Source organism: Heterocephalus glaber, unplaced genomic scaffold (assembly GCF_053883595.1).
Source record: "Heterocephalus glaber isolate CG9 unplaced genomic scaffold, H.glaber_assembly_v1.0 deba00001428, whole genome shotgun sequence".
Lineage (NCBI taxonomy): Eukaryota > Metazoa > Chordata > Mammalia > Rodentia > Bathyergidae > Heterocephalus > Heterocephalus glaber.
Genome location: NW_028258293.1, coordinates 25,591,618 through 25,604,955, shown reverse-complemented (window position 1 = coordinate 25,604,955; position 13,338 = coordinate 25,591,618). Strand labels below are relative to the sequence as shown.

Sequence of the window (13,338 nt, the reverse complement as noted above, 5' to 3'; positions counted from 1 at the left end):
GAAATAGAAATAAAGAACATAGTGAATCCCAGTCTCTCAAATATGTGAGGGAGGAAGGAAGGAAGGGCAGAATTATTGAAATTATTCCTCTACAGGAAATGAAATGAATGTCTGACATTAAAAGGAAATGATAGTCCTTGATTCAGGTACAAGGATACCTCTGGATACAGTATCCTTACCAGCTTTCAACAAGGACCACACAGAGTATGATCCCATAGGTGTCCAGAGTGGCTCTTATGTGCTTTTTCATTATTTCTGGAGAAACTTCTATCACTTGGAGATTTAACCAAATGGCCCAACGGGTTGTAACTGTGCAAACTGTTTTGTTGGAATGTGTGCAAATGTGTGACATAATTCTGTAAGCATTTCTTTTTTGAAGCTAAGACTAGTCTGGAAATTAATGTTGGAATGAGTCTGAGTTGATGGTCATGATTTAGAAATGCTTATAAAGCAGAGACAGCAAAATGGGAGAGAATCTAACAAGAAAAATCTAAGACACTGGAGAAATATATGATAGTGCTAATCCCATGTAGTGATTAGATCAAAAGTTTTGAATAAAGAGATACAATTGTGTGGTTTGGGAAGGATTTATTAAAGAAAGTATTTACAAAAAAAAGATCAAATGATAAATATTACCATTATTGTATTTCTTTTTAGAGTGTAGACTCCACTCACCATGTTAGTTTTCAACAACACTACATCCTCTTCCTCCAACTTCCTCCTCACTGCTTTCCCTGGACTGGAACTTGTTCATGTTTGGATCTCTGTTCCTGTCTGCTGCCTCTACACCATCGCCCTCTTGGGAAACAGCATGATCTTGTTCATCATCGTCACTGAGCGGAGTCTCCACAAACCCATGTACTATTTCCTCTCCATGCTCTCAGCTATTGACCTATGTCTGACTGTCACAACCCTTCCCACTGTGCTTGGGGTTCTCTGGTTTCATGCCCGGGAAATCAGCATTAAAGCTTGTCTCATTCAGATGTTCCTTGTGCACACCTTCTCCTTCCTGGAGTCCTCGGTGTTGGTAGCCATGGCCTTTGACCGCTTCATGGCTATCTGTAACCCACTGCAGTATGCTGTCATCCTCACAGACATGATGAGCCTGGTGATTGTACTAACGGTGTGCATAAGGCAAGTAATTTTCTCTTTCCCCTGTATGGTAGCCTTGATCAATGAGTCTTTCCATGGAGGTCAAGAACTTTCACACCCATTTTGCTACTACTCAGATGTGATCAAGTTCTCATATTCCAAGGCTTTGCTTGGCAATTATTGGGGGATGTTTCTTCAGCTCTACCTGAATGGCACTGACTTATTGTTCATTCTTTTCTCCTATATCTTGATCCTCCGAACTGTTCTGAGCATTGTGGCACCAAAGAAGCAACAAAAAGCCCTCAGCACTTGTGTCTGTCACATCTGTGCTGTTACAGTTTTCTATGTGCCAATGATAAGCCTGTCTTTAGCCCACCGTCTTTTCAGTTCCACTCCGAGAGTTATTTGTAGTACTTTGGCCAATATTTATCTGCTCTTACCACCTGTACTGAACCCTATCATTTACAGCTTGAAGACCAAGGTGATCCACCAGGCCATGACCCAGCTGTTCCAGTTCAAAAGTTTAAGAGGAACCAAAGTGAGGGGACTTAGGGAATGGTGGAATCAAAGGGGGATAAGTTCTAGCACATAAATTATGAGTAAGTAGGGATGGGATTTGAGGCAGTGTCATGCAGACATTTTGGGGACTGAGGCAGTTCCAACTGGATTATAGGAGTGAGAAGAAGAGAAGAATTTTTTCTTGAGTTTATGAAAGACTTTTAAAAAAATCCACAGTTCAAAACCAACTAAATTTTTGATATATCTCTCAAAATTTTAAAGGACATATATGGAGTACAGTAAAATCATTTCAATCCAGTGAAACAATATATCTGCTTTAAAGCAATAATTCTTTGACTAGAGATAAATCATAATTTTATTTTTAATTCAATTGAGTAAGATCTGTTTTTCCCCTGAGATCAAATTTTGTTTTTCTCAGGAGACAATGAAGATATTTCCTTGAGCTGGTAAAAGGAAAAGTTGCATAGGTGTGCAAAGGCACACATGCAGAAATTCGTAATTGGAAACTCAGAAAATCTTCAACTCTGATTTTGGTTCTTAGAGTCACTTCTAGAGAGAGGTAATTCTATCCTTCCTTAATTAATTTTTTGTAGCAACAGTGATATTTTTACAGTTCTAATTGCTATTTTGTATATTTCCAGTAGGTTCAATATAAAATTACACATTACCTTTTGTTAGTTTCTATCAGCTAAATATTCTAATATAGTTCTGATTCTGATACCATACCTGTTTTTCGTGCTGACTTGGCCCTGGAACTGCAGCCTTTGTCTAAATGCATCTGCTGGCTTCCACCTCCCTGTTAGCTGCGTCTACCCGCATTGTACTTGTCACTGTAGAATTGCAGGATAACTTTGATGCTGTTTAGAAATCTCGACCCTATCTTTATTAAGAGCATTTACTTTGTGAAGATGTAACCTCGACTACAGAATTGACCCTGTGTTAGAGAGAATTCTGCAACTTTTCTTCTACATATATTTATGAAATGTTCTTTACACTCGGTAATTGTTGTCTGACCACAGTACACCAAACAGGTATTCTGATTTGAACCCCTTGCCTCCTTCCTCTTTACCAATCTCCCACTCCTTGGTAGATAGGAAATGCTACCAGGCCCACACTCTGCTTCATTTACATCAGTTTTCTGGAAATCTGCATTGTTCTGATGAAACACTGATGGGTTTGTGACCCTGCTTTGCTAAAAACACAATAGCCTCTTATCGAAAAATTACCAACAAAAGTCATTTATTATTCACAATTCAATAACTTGTGAAATTTTTCCTTTAGACATGTCACTGGTGTTATACAAACACTCCAAAATATGTGGCAGGAATCATTATTTTAAATGGCAAAAAACCAGTACAGTGACCAACCTACAAAGTAGTCCAGTTTGAAATAAATTTCAGTGTTCCAGTCTCCACATCGAACAGTACTACCAAAATCTTTTTTGGTTGTGTGAACTTTATGAGAAGCCTTTGAAATTCAGTATACCACAGTTTAGCGTTTTGTATTTCAAATTTCCCTTCTCATATTGCTTCCAAATAAGTGTCTCTTTGGTTTTGTCCTCTTTACAAGGAACCTCGCCCCTCAAAAGAGAAAACACAACTATTATGCAAAAGCTGCAGTCCCAAGACACATGTAGTTTCTAAACATTTTCTGTAGAAAAAGGATTAAGGAAAGAAGATTTCTTATTTAGACTGACACCCTGTTAGTAATTCCAGAATAAAACTACAGCCCTAAGATCATTCATAAGAGACAATTTTAGGCAAAAATTTGAGGAGCGCGGAGGGTCAGGGAAGGCTGGCGCACAGTTGGGCATGTTAGAAGTGCTGGATGAAGTTCCTTGGCATTATGTGAGGACACCAGTAATAGTATAAAATTCCAAACACTGCTTTTTACTGTTCGTGGTTTTGATCCAGACATCTCTGTGCTTGACGAAAGAAGAGGGCCTGTGCAGCAGCAGTGGAGACACTTTTCCTTAGACAGCGTCACACTGTGGCAGAGATGCTGACCCCGATGGGCAGGATGTCTCAGATCATAGCCTCCTCTAAGCATCTGAGCTGCCTGCATCAGTCCTTACAGAGATCTCTGGCCCTGTGTTACTTTATTTGAGGATCTTAAAAGTTTTCTTTTATAGTTCTACTATTCCCTACTAACAGTTCAGAAATTTAAGAGCACTTAGAAAACACTATTTAAATTTTTTCTAAGTTTAGTGTCAAAATGAATTGGTTGAATAACCCTAAAATGAACTGATGTGAATATATTTGTGGTCATTATTTATTCTACATCATGACATTGTATTTGAATACAAAATAACTCTTCAAAGACTGTAGGGCCTTTTTAAACCATAAAAAATTCTAAATTTCAAGGGCTTTAGATGATCATTTGTGGGAATGTGCAATGATTCTTCTATTTTTATGATGGTCAGTACTTAAAGCAGTCTGCCTTATTTCTGTTAATCTTCTATTACTTCAAATGTACGTTTCGTAACTTGCTCAACATGCAACCTGCCTACTCCATACCAAGAAGGTTTTCGTTGATGTACTTTATCCCTATGGTAGAAATTGTAAATATGATATGAATTTGTTTTTTCTTGTAATTTTAGTCATATATTTAATGTATTTGAGTTTTTTTCTAATTATGTCACATCTAGTATACATAATTAAAATTTGTGAATATGTAAAGAAATACAAAAATCTATTTAAAATGGTAAGGATTGGGCTGGAGATTTAGCTCAGCAGTTTAGCCACCTGCTACGAAAGTGCAAAGACCTGAGTTCGATCCCCGGTACCAAAAAATAAAAAAAAATAATAAAAAAATAAAAAGGTAAGGATTATTTATAATATATGTGTGAGTTGATCTTTTTAAATTTTTCACTTGATCATTTTTTACTATGTAAACATATGGACACAAATATTTCAACTGAGATAACCGTGTATACTTACATGTATATTTTCCTTTTTTGTGATTATTCATATTTTCTATGAAATCATAATATTTTATACTAGACTTCATTTCCTCAAGGAAATCTTTAATTCTTTTTCAAAATATATAATTTATCATTATTTTTAGGTGTGCTTAAACTTACCATACTTTACTCAGTGAATATAACAATTTATTTGTTCTCTCTACCTCTGTAGGATGCTTGATATCAGAACTACTTTTTATATTCTATTTAATCTTTAACACCTGATATGTTGCCTAGTAAATATCATTTTGTTGTTAATATTGGGCTGCATGGGTAAAATATATTGAATAATATTTATATCATAGTTTATATTACTATTTACTTTTATTTAACATTTTAGTAACTCTTGACATATATTCATATAAATAATTACTATGTTCTTAGATTCCTAGAAATATAAATTATTAAATTTTGGAGGCAGCAAAATAATTTTGAATCTATTAGTGCCTGAATTTTAGGATTAAGAATCATATAGTCTGGATTTAGATTCAATCTCTGAAAACTTTAGAGCTCTACATCTTTAGAAAGTTGTTTAATATTTTGGAAAACTTTACTTTCTAATGTACAGAACAAGAGGAGATAATAAAATCTATTTTCTCATGCTCTTGGGAAAGTTAATGTTGTTAAGAGAAGTAAACAGCTCAATGCTTGGCAGCTTATAAATATGGAATACATCCTATCCCTACTGGTTTCCAAATTATAACTATATAAAGATTATTCATATAACTAATTGCATTTTGACATACTTTTCTAATGTTACTTCCTTAGAAAATTGCTCTCATCCAAATACTATTTATTTATTGCATTTAAGTAAAGTTTAGAGCTATCTTTGTATTCAGTTCTTATTTTAAATTACTTATATGTGTCACACAATATCACTTGCAAACATATAATATTTAAAATATTATTCTACCAGTATTATTTCTACCAGTGTTATTTGACTAATGAATTTATTTTGCTCAATGTTCTGATATTTCTTAATTATGTGTTAAGTTTTCCCATCTGTATTGTACATTGAAGTGTTTTTTTCTTTTTGTTTGTTCTGTTCATTAGTTTATTGAACAAATTAGACAACTTTATATGTTTAATAAATGTTATGATTATATCAACTTTAATCTCAGTTTTTATTTATTTATATGCCATAATCTTCATTATATTCCATTTCTATAATTATTTTGGCATGTATCCAAAAATATTATTCCAAACTTAATGGGAGATTATGAAATCTATATGACAACTGAGATTTTTAAAAACCAGTTTTTTATTCAATTCACTCTTCTAATACAGAAACAATATTTATTGTCATATTATGACTTAGCCTTTCCTATCTGACACAGATTTGAATTTCTGAATTTGAGGTGAAGATTAAAGGGGCAAAGACATTCTTTCTTGTTTCTTTTATCCTGATGTTTACTTCTTCAATAGTTTAATAGAATTTAAACCATTTTTTGAGGGTAGTTTCTCTGACTTAAAATTACTAGTTACTCCTCACTGATTTTAACAGTAGGGTTTTCTATTATTCCAGATGTTCACTGCTCTTGCAATTTATTGCTGTTAAAGTAGGTTTGTTTTTTTTTTTGGTTCTGATCCACTTCTTCTCCCAAATAAGTTGGGAAATGGGTCAGTCTACTAGCCTAGCCACATGTCTATTTATAAGCACTGTGCAAGTACTGGAACTTTGCCAATCAATTTAGTTTACAGAAATTTTGTGAAAACAATAAGAACAAAAACAAAAAAGAAAACCAGCAGGAGAAACAGACATGTGAACTAAGTATTATAATATTTAATTAATGAGCATTTGGGTTCATTAAAAAAGAACTGAGAAGGGGCAAGCAAGTGCGTTCCTTCCTTTCCCCAGTAGGTGGTTATCTACTCAGGGTAAGCTATCGAACAAGAATGTATTTAAATTCACCTGGGAACACAAACCAGAAGATTAGTTAGCCAACAGAGAATAACTTTTTCAAAATTGTCCTTTGGAACAAACGTAACATTAATTGTTTGTTTACTTACGCAAGAAGTAAAACATTCAAATTTATTATTAATAGTTTTTCTCAATTTCTGTACAAAATTTTAAGGATTAGCTTATTTTAAATACTACTTCTTATATATTTGTCTAAAAATAAATTGTACAAAATGAAAGATGAACCAGAAACAGAGGAATTTTACAAAAATCTTTTGAGGAACCCAATCATCATTAGTTGGCTGTTTATCTTTTTACAATACGGAGCCATACATGCATGCACATGACTTTATATTATATAATACATAGATATTTTTACCAGTTTAAAATTATTTGTACCTTGTTTAGTGTAACTGGCTATATCATAATGTAAAATATTCAATACTCTAACAACCACAAAAACCATTAATTTATATCAGATATTTTACAGCACATAATCAGGATTAGCATTTCCTTAAAAATTAACATATGCATGTTATTGTCCTTCCTACTTCTTACCAATGACACAACAATCCCTCTTTCTTCATATAGTGGGTACTACTTCTTGGATCCCTTGAATATTTTAAAGAAAAAAATAATGTTTTAAAAAATGTTATAGATGAGTTTATTTTCAAAAGTCAAGAGTATAAAAGCTCTAAGGTGAAAGAAATACGCATCATCCCTATTTGATTACTAAGGGAAAAGCAAAAGGAGAAGATTTCTAAGCTACTCTTACTGACAATTGACTTCTTTCACCCACATGGGAAATCAAGAATTCCAACAAAATTATCTGATGTCCCTCGAAAAAATACAACATACCCGAGAGAAAGAAAATCAGTAACTAGAATGTCACAACATATCCTAACCTTCCACTTCTTTGTTATTCATTATCTTCAAGGAGACAGGCTCTATTTTCACATGTGCTTAAATGTTTGTGCTATAAACAGTGTAACTAAAATGCCTTTATCAGTTATTTATTTCACAGTGTACAAATACTGTATTAATTGTCCTCATCAATGCCCATGCCTGTCCTAGGTTTCCAGACACAATCATAATACGTGGACAATAGGTTGTACTGAATATAAAGATAATTAAGAAAGATAATTAATCATTGATAGCATTTGCTTAGACAGGTTTTATTTTCTTCCCTGATACCCTTGTTGACCCTACCCCACATTTTTTCCCCACAACTTTACTTTAGACCCAGTTTGCCCAGAACTTTTTGACGGATTTGCCTTGTCTTCACACAATACACAATGGGGTTCATCAGAGGTGGCACTAGCAACAATATGTTAGCAATGAGGATCATGGCCATTGGAGACTTGTGCTTGCCAAAGTGGTGCATGGAGGCTAAGCAATGTTGGGCATGTAGAAGATGAGCACAGCACAGATGTGGGAGACACAGGTGTTGAGGGCCTTGAGCCACTCCCTATGGGATCCAATTCCCATCACAGTCTTCAGGATGAACACATAGGATACAGCAATGAACAAACTGTCTGACATCAGGCAGAGGGCAACAAAGAAACCATCGAAAAAGTTGACTGTGTTGTCAGAGCATGCCAATTTCATGACATCCTGATGGAAGCAGTAGGAGTGAGAAAGTAGGCTTTTCCTACAGTATGTTAATCTTTTCAGAGTGAAAGGAAATGGGAGCACTAAGAGTATGCTTTTGATGAGAAACACCAGCCCTGTTTTGGCTACTCTGGCACTAGTGAGAATAGAGTTATATCTCAAAGGGTTGCGTATGGCCAAAAAGCGGTCAAAAGACATGACCAGGAGCACTGAAGACTCCATGTCTATGAATCCATGGATAAAGAACTCCTGAGCAAAGCAGCCATTTGGAGAGATTCCTGTGGCATTGAACACAAAGATCCGCAGCATAGTAGGGAGGGAAGAGAAGGACAGGCTCAGGTCAGAAACAGCCAACATAGAAAGGAAATAGTACATGGGTGCGTGGAGTGAGGGCTCAGTCCCAATCACAAAGAGGATGGTGCAGTTACCCAGGATGGCCACCAGGTCCATGAGGCAGATGGGAAGGGAGAGCCATATGTGAATATGCTTCAGACCTGGGATTACAATCAGGAAGAAGGTGGTGATCTCGATTTCAGAAGAATTGAGAGTGTGCATGATGAGTCAGTTTCAAAGCATTTATGACACTGTGAGTGTGTTTATCTCCTTTCTTTTAGCATGTTTTTTCAGAGAAATAAAGTACAATTTTGAGAAACTCTAATATCAAGAAATAAAAGAATGAGACGTTCCTCCTAAACAGAATGTAAAGAGTCACATAATGTTTACTGACAAGGAGAATCTAGAAGAACCAGTGTTATAGGTATTGTCTTGACTAGTCCTATGTTTCTGTTGTGCTCTCAATTTAAAAAAAAAATCACATAAAGAACAACAATTTGTAAATCAATTCTCTTTCATAAACCTTTGGTCTTCCCCACCTCTAGCCAATGAAAAATTGTATGTCATCAGAATATCAGAATAAACTATAGAGTAACTCCTTTTGCCTGGAAAGAGTGAGTCTTGAATTTTTTTTTAAAGGAAACTGCAAGAAGTAAATTTTAAGAGATCAATGAGTTTTCTTGAATTTTTCGACTTTTGATCCAAATGCTTTTTAGGCAAGGTCTTGAGCTTCCAAAACTGATTTTATTCCAATAATCTCCAAAGGAAGCAGTCCAGAGTAAGGAAATAAAAATATCATTATTGTTGGCTATTAACCTCTAATACAAATGAAAATCCTTCTTTGTTGTAGGATAGCATGTTATAGAATATATATGTAACATATAACACGTTATACTCATAGAATAATATATGTAATCCAAAATATATTCTCACAGGTTTAATGTGGTTTAATGTGGCCCAGTCAGCAATGGTGAGCATCAGGGTTAGATGGATGTCATCCTGGGGATGAGGGGTGCTGGTATTTTCTGGATCCTTTTTCTCCCCAGTATCATTAGTAGATGTCCTGGAGCTGGAGAGCTTTTTCAAGACAATTCAATTCATCGTGCATGTTTGAGAGTTTTTTCCTTATTGAATTAAATTTATCAGGGACAATGAATCTTCAAGTTATAAAAAGCGTTCTAATTTCTTCTCTTCCTTGGCAAAAGAATATCAGAGTTTCTTTGAGAGCCTGGGCTTTGTTAGAGGGCCTTGATGATTCAGAAGAAGGCCACAAGCTTTTCACTTCATGAACCTTTAAGGACAAATTCCCTTCTAGGGGAGCTGATGGCTGGAAAAAGGATAAAGCAGAGATAATGTCACAACCTGAATATTAGCCACTCTCTTGCCTCTATAGTGCAGAGGTCCTTTAGGACAATTGTTGGTCTTTAACAACCTTAGTCAGAGGATCATGAATAGCTTTCTCCTAGAAGTCTTTCCTTGTCATCTCTACTAGCAGGGTCTATGCACCCTTACTATAGTTTATTGCACTGTAATTGTATTACAGAACCTCTCTGGTTCTGTAATTCTTGTTTATGTGTCTGTTTTCTATGGTAGCCAATGAGATCATTAAAAACAGCCTTTGTCATAATGATCTTGATATTTTCATCACAATGCAAGTAGTATACATTCAACCATTATTAATTTAAATCACATGAAACTGAATTGATTTTCATTTACGTGAACTTATCTTTGGAATTATTTTTTTTACCTCTGAGCTGGTGATCAGTGTTTTCCTTAGGGTTAGCATTAGTTTAAATGAGTATTACTTAGAAGATATTAAAGTAATTCAATGTGAGTGCAATAAATGAGATACACATAAAATATGATTTCAATATTATTCTCAACCTTTATAGACACCATATGAAATAAATACATAAATAAATGAAGTCATTTTCAGGCTTGTTATTGAAAAAATTGCACAGAACGAGAGGGAAAAAGGGCGGTAGAGATTGCCAGTAACAAACCAAATATATGGAGCTAACTCTAAACCAGTAAAGGCAAAGGTACGTTATCAATATCTGCTTACCCAGATCAGTATTGCGGCAGATAGAAGATGGCCTGGATCGTGGCAAGGTGACCGGGTAGAAAAAAAGAGAAGGGAGATCTTTTTAAATGGGAACTAAAAAAAAAATGAGGAACTCTTACTAGGATCTAGTTTTTTTTTAAAGATTAAATTCATATAGTCCTGCTTTTAAAACCAATGTATTCACTTTTTGTATGAACTTAAAAATATAGATTTATCTGAAGACTCTCTTGGCCTTACTGATGAAAGGAAGATTGTAAAATAGGAGAATTTCTGTGAGGATGAGGGATAAAGCTGTAAAATCCCTACATCAGTCTGAAACATAATCAAATTCCTGTTAGCAATAGCTATAATCAAATGGCTTCCATGCATTTATTCTCAAGTACTATGCCCTACATAGAAACATGATTCAAATATTTATTAAATAAATTGATTTTCTTGAGGGAAAAGTTTAACTTTTACTTCAAATAAGAATTAAAATTCAGAAATGCTCTCTCTTAGATGGCACCTTATATTCCTTATATTAAAAGTTTTACTTAATTATCAGAGCATCTTTATGAGGAAGGTACTATTATTAATTTTGTTTTTTAAATAACTAATAAGTGAAAAACTGGAATTAAAACATTAGTTTGTCCCATTCCTCTGATGAGTGCTAAATACTACCTTATACTTTATCTTGTGTTACATTCTTTCCAAATGTATATAACTCATTTGGTATACCTGGGTTTTTCTCTTTTCCTTATTCTAAAGTTCTTCTTCCCATAGCTTGAAATCTTGACATCATTTTACCTGCCTTCTCTTCCAAGATAGGCTTCTCCTCTCATTGTTATCTAGTGATTGGGACTCTGTTTGTTATTCCTGGGCTGGCTTCTGGACCTGAGAGTCTGCTTTTCTATTTGCTTAAGGAGATAAATTGTATTCTTCAGTCAGATGAGTTGTTCTATTTCCCAATCTCTCTGTGTAAAGTTCTGAGTCTGCTATTATTCTGTCTAAATATACATTAAAGATGGATGATTTCTGAGATGATTACAGATAGGTGGACAGTCGTGGTACAAAGAATGGCTAAAAGAAGATTTAGTTCCTTTTAAATTTTCATAGCTGAGCCTCTAAATTAAATGCTCTTATTGTCAGGCAAACATCTCCAAGATAATCTTTCATTTCTTCTTTTTTTTTTTTTTGTACCAGGGGTGGAACTTGGGACCTTGCTTGCAAGGCAGGCAGAAGAACCACTGAGCTAAATCCCCAGCCCTCCTTTCATTTCTTGTTGAAATCAATGTTTGCTTGTTTTTAAATTTTTGTTCCTTTTCACATCTAAGCTACTCCTACACCAAAAATGTGAAGCTTCTGTTATAATCATCCTTATTTACAGACCTGTCTTAATCCCAGTTATAAAGCATTCATATTTCAGGTGCACTTTAGGAGCTAAAGCATATTAAAGGAAAATATTATGCTATGATCCATTTCACTTACCATTTAACCAAACAGGGAGACAGAAATGTGTTTCAGCTAGAACCCTCTCAGCTATCTGCTGGTCAAGACTTAAATCTGAGACTACAAATCCCTTGAGAAGGCATTGAGTTTTGCTCTCATGGGACACCAATTCCTCAAGCTCCATTTCCTTCGATAAACAAATAATTTTTATCAAGAAATCTGGGGACCAGGAATTTAGCTCAGTGGTTCCGGCACCTGCCTCGCAAGTGCAAGGACCCAAGTTTGATCCCTGGTACCAAAAAAAAAAAAAAAGAGATCTGGAAAACTCCAGAATCAGGCCTTGTTTAATGCCATAGTTTTAACTCACTGGTGCCCACAGGCCAGGAAAGGGTCAGACTAGAATGGATCAAAACTTTTGGAGAAGTGAACATATTAAAGTTAGCCCACCTCAGAGATTAGGAAAAGTGGTTGAAGATACAAAAAAATGATTTAACTCCAGAGTAATTGGTATATTGTTTTAGATTTGCATTTCCCTGTTTCTTACAGTCAAGGAATTATTTTGGAATATATTTTGCAGATATCTGGTGCAGTATGTGATAGAATGATGGCAACATGTTCCTTGTTCAATTGTTTGTTCTACATGTTCCCCTGTATGAAGTGATGCAGCATAAGGGCTTATAATGGTGGATCAAATCCTTGTAAACACTAGGATATGAAGCTCACTAGTATCAAAAGAAAAGCAAAGCCATATCCACCATATGGGTCAACTCCCCTAAGTTGATTTGCTCCCCTTCCATGGTAGGATAATATTCTGTCAAGTGGCCATTCTCTGCTTAAGGGGTAATATTACATTGGGTGATTGGCATTGATTACAAATAGTGCTAATTTTATATATGGTATAAACAAAACTGTGGTCATCTTTGTTGAGTAAGAATCTTTGCTTTGGGTCCTTGAAGAGTGTCCATCTCTGCCTCTGCGACTGTTTCATTAGGGAGTCTATTGTGCCAGCATAGAGATTCCTTATGTTAGAAACTAACTGATACCAATTGTCAGATCCATTCTGTTGACTTGGTAGTTTAGGTCTTTTCCATGGTGTACAGAATTTGATGAATATCGATCAGCAATATAACAATCTTTGAATTTTGTTCTTAATTCTGTAGATCCATACGCATGCCATTTTGTCTCTCCTTGCCCCTAGTATTTTAATCTTTTTTTCCCTCTTTCTAGGAGACTGGTAAATCAGCCCTTGATTTGTCAGTGAGTTTCCTTTGTGTATATTCATACATTGGGCCACTTCTTTTATATACCAAAGAGATGACTAGGTCCATCTAATAAAAATCTGCCCATTAAGAGAATTTCTTCTAAATGTCATCTTTCACGCTTATGTTATAAACGACCAGTAACATATCTACTATTTATTTTCAGTTT

At 34.9% G+C, this 13,338-nt stretch overlaps 2 protein-coding genes across 2 annotated transcripts; one reads left to right on the top strand and one right to left on the bottom strand.

Annotated features, from left to right (window-relative positions):
* Positions 1–676: 676 nt before the first annotated feature.
* Positions 677–1,811, top strand: Or51t1 (olfactory receptor family 51 subfamily T member 1). The gene has a single exon (XM_004863461.2). It carries the CDS (start codon positions 677–679, stop codon positions 1,682–1,684), a length of 1,008 nt encoding a protein of 335 aa, XP_004863518.1. The 3' UTR covers positions 1,685–1,811.
* Positions 1,812–7,543: 5,732 nt separating this feature from the next.
* On the bottom strand, positions 7,544–8,664 carry LOC101713309 (olfactory receptor 51A7-like). Its single transcript, XM_013064962.2, is given in 2 exon segments — positions 7,544–7,868; positions 7,871–8,664. Coding segments are annotated over 2 exon segments (933 nt in total). The 5' UTR covers positions 8,640–8,664; the 3' UTR covers positions 7,544–7,704.
* Positions 8,665–13,338: the final 4,674 nt, after the last annotated feature.

Coding starts and splice junctions, on each gene's coding strand:
- Or51t1 (XM_004863461.2), top strand. CDS start 677: ATGTTAGTTTTCAACAACACTACATCCTCTTCCTCCAACTTCCTCCTC.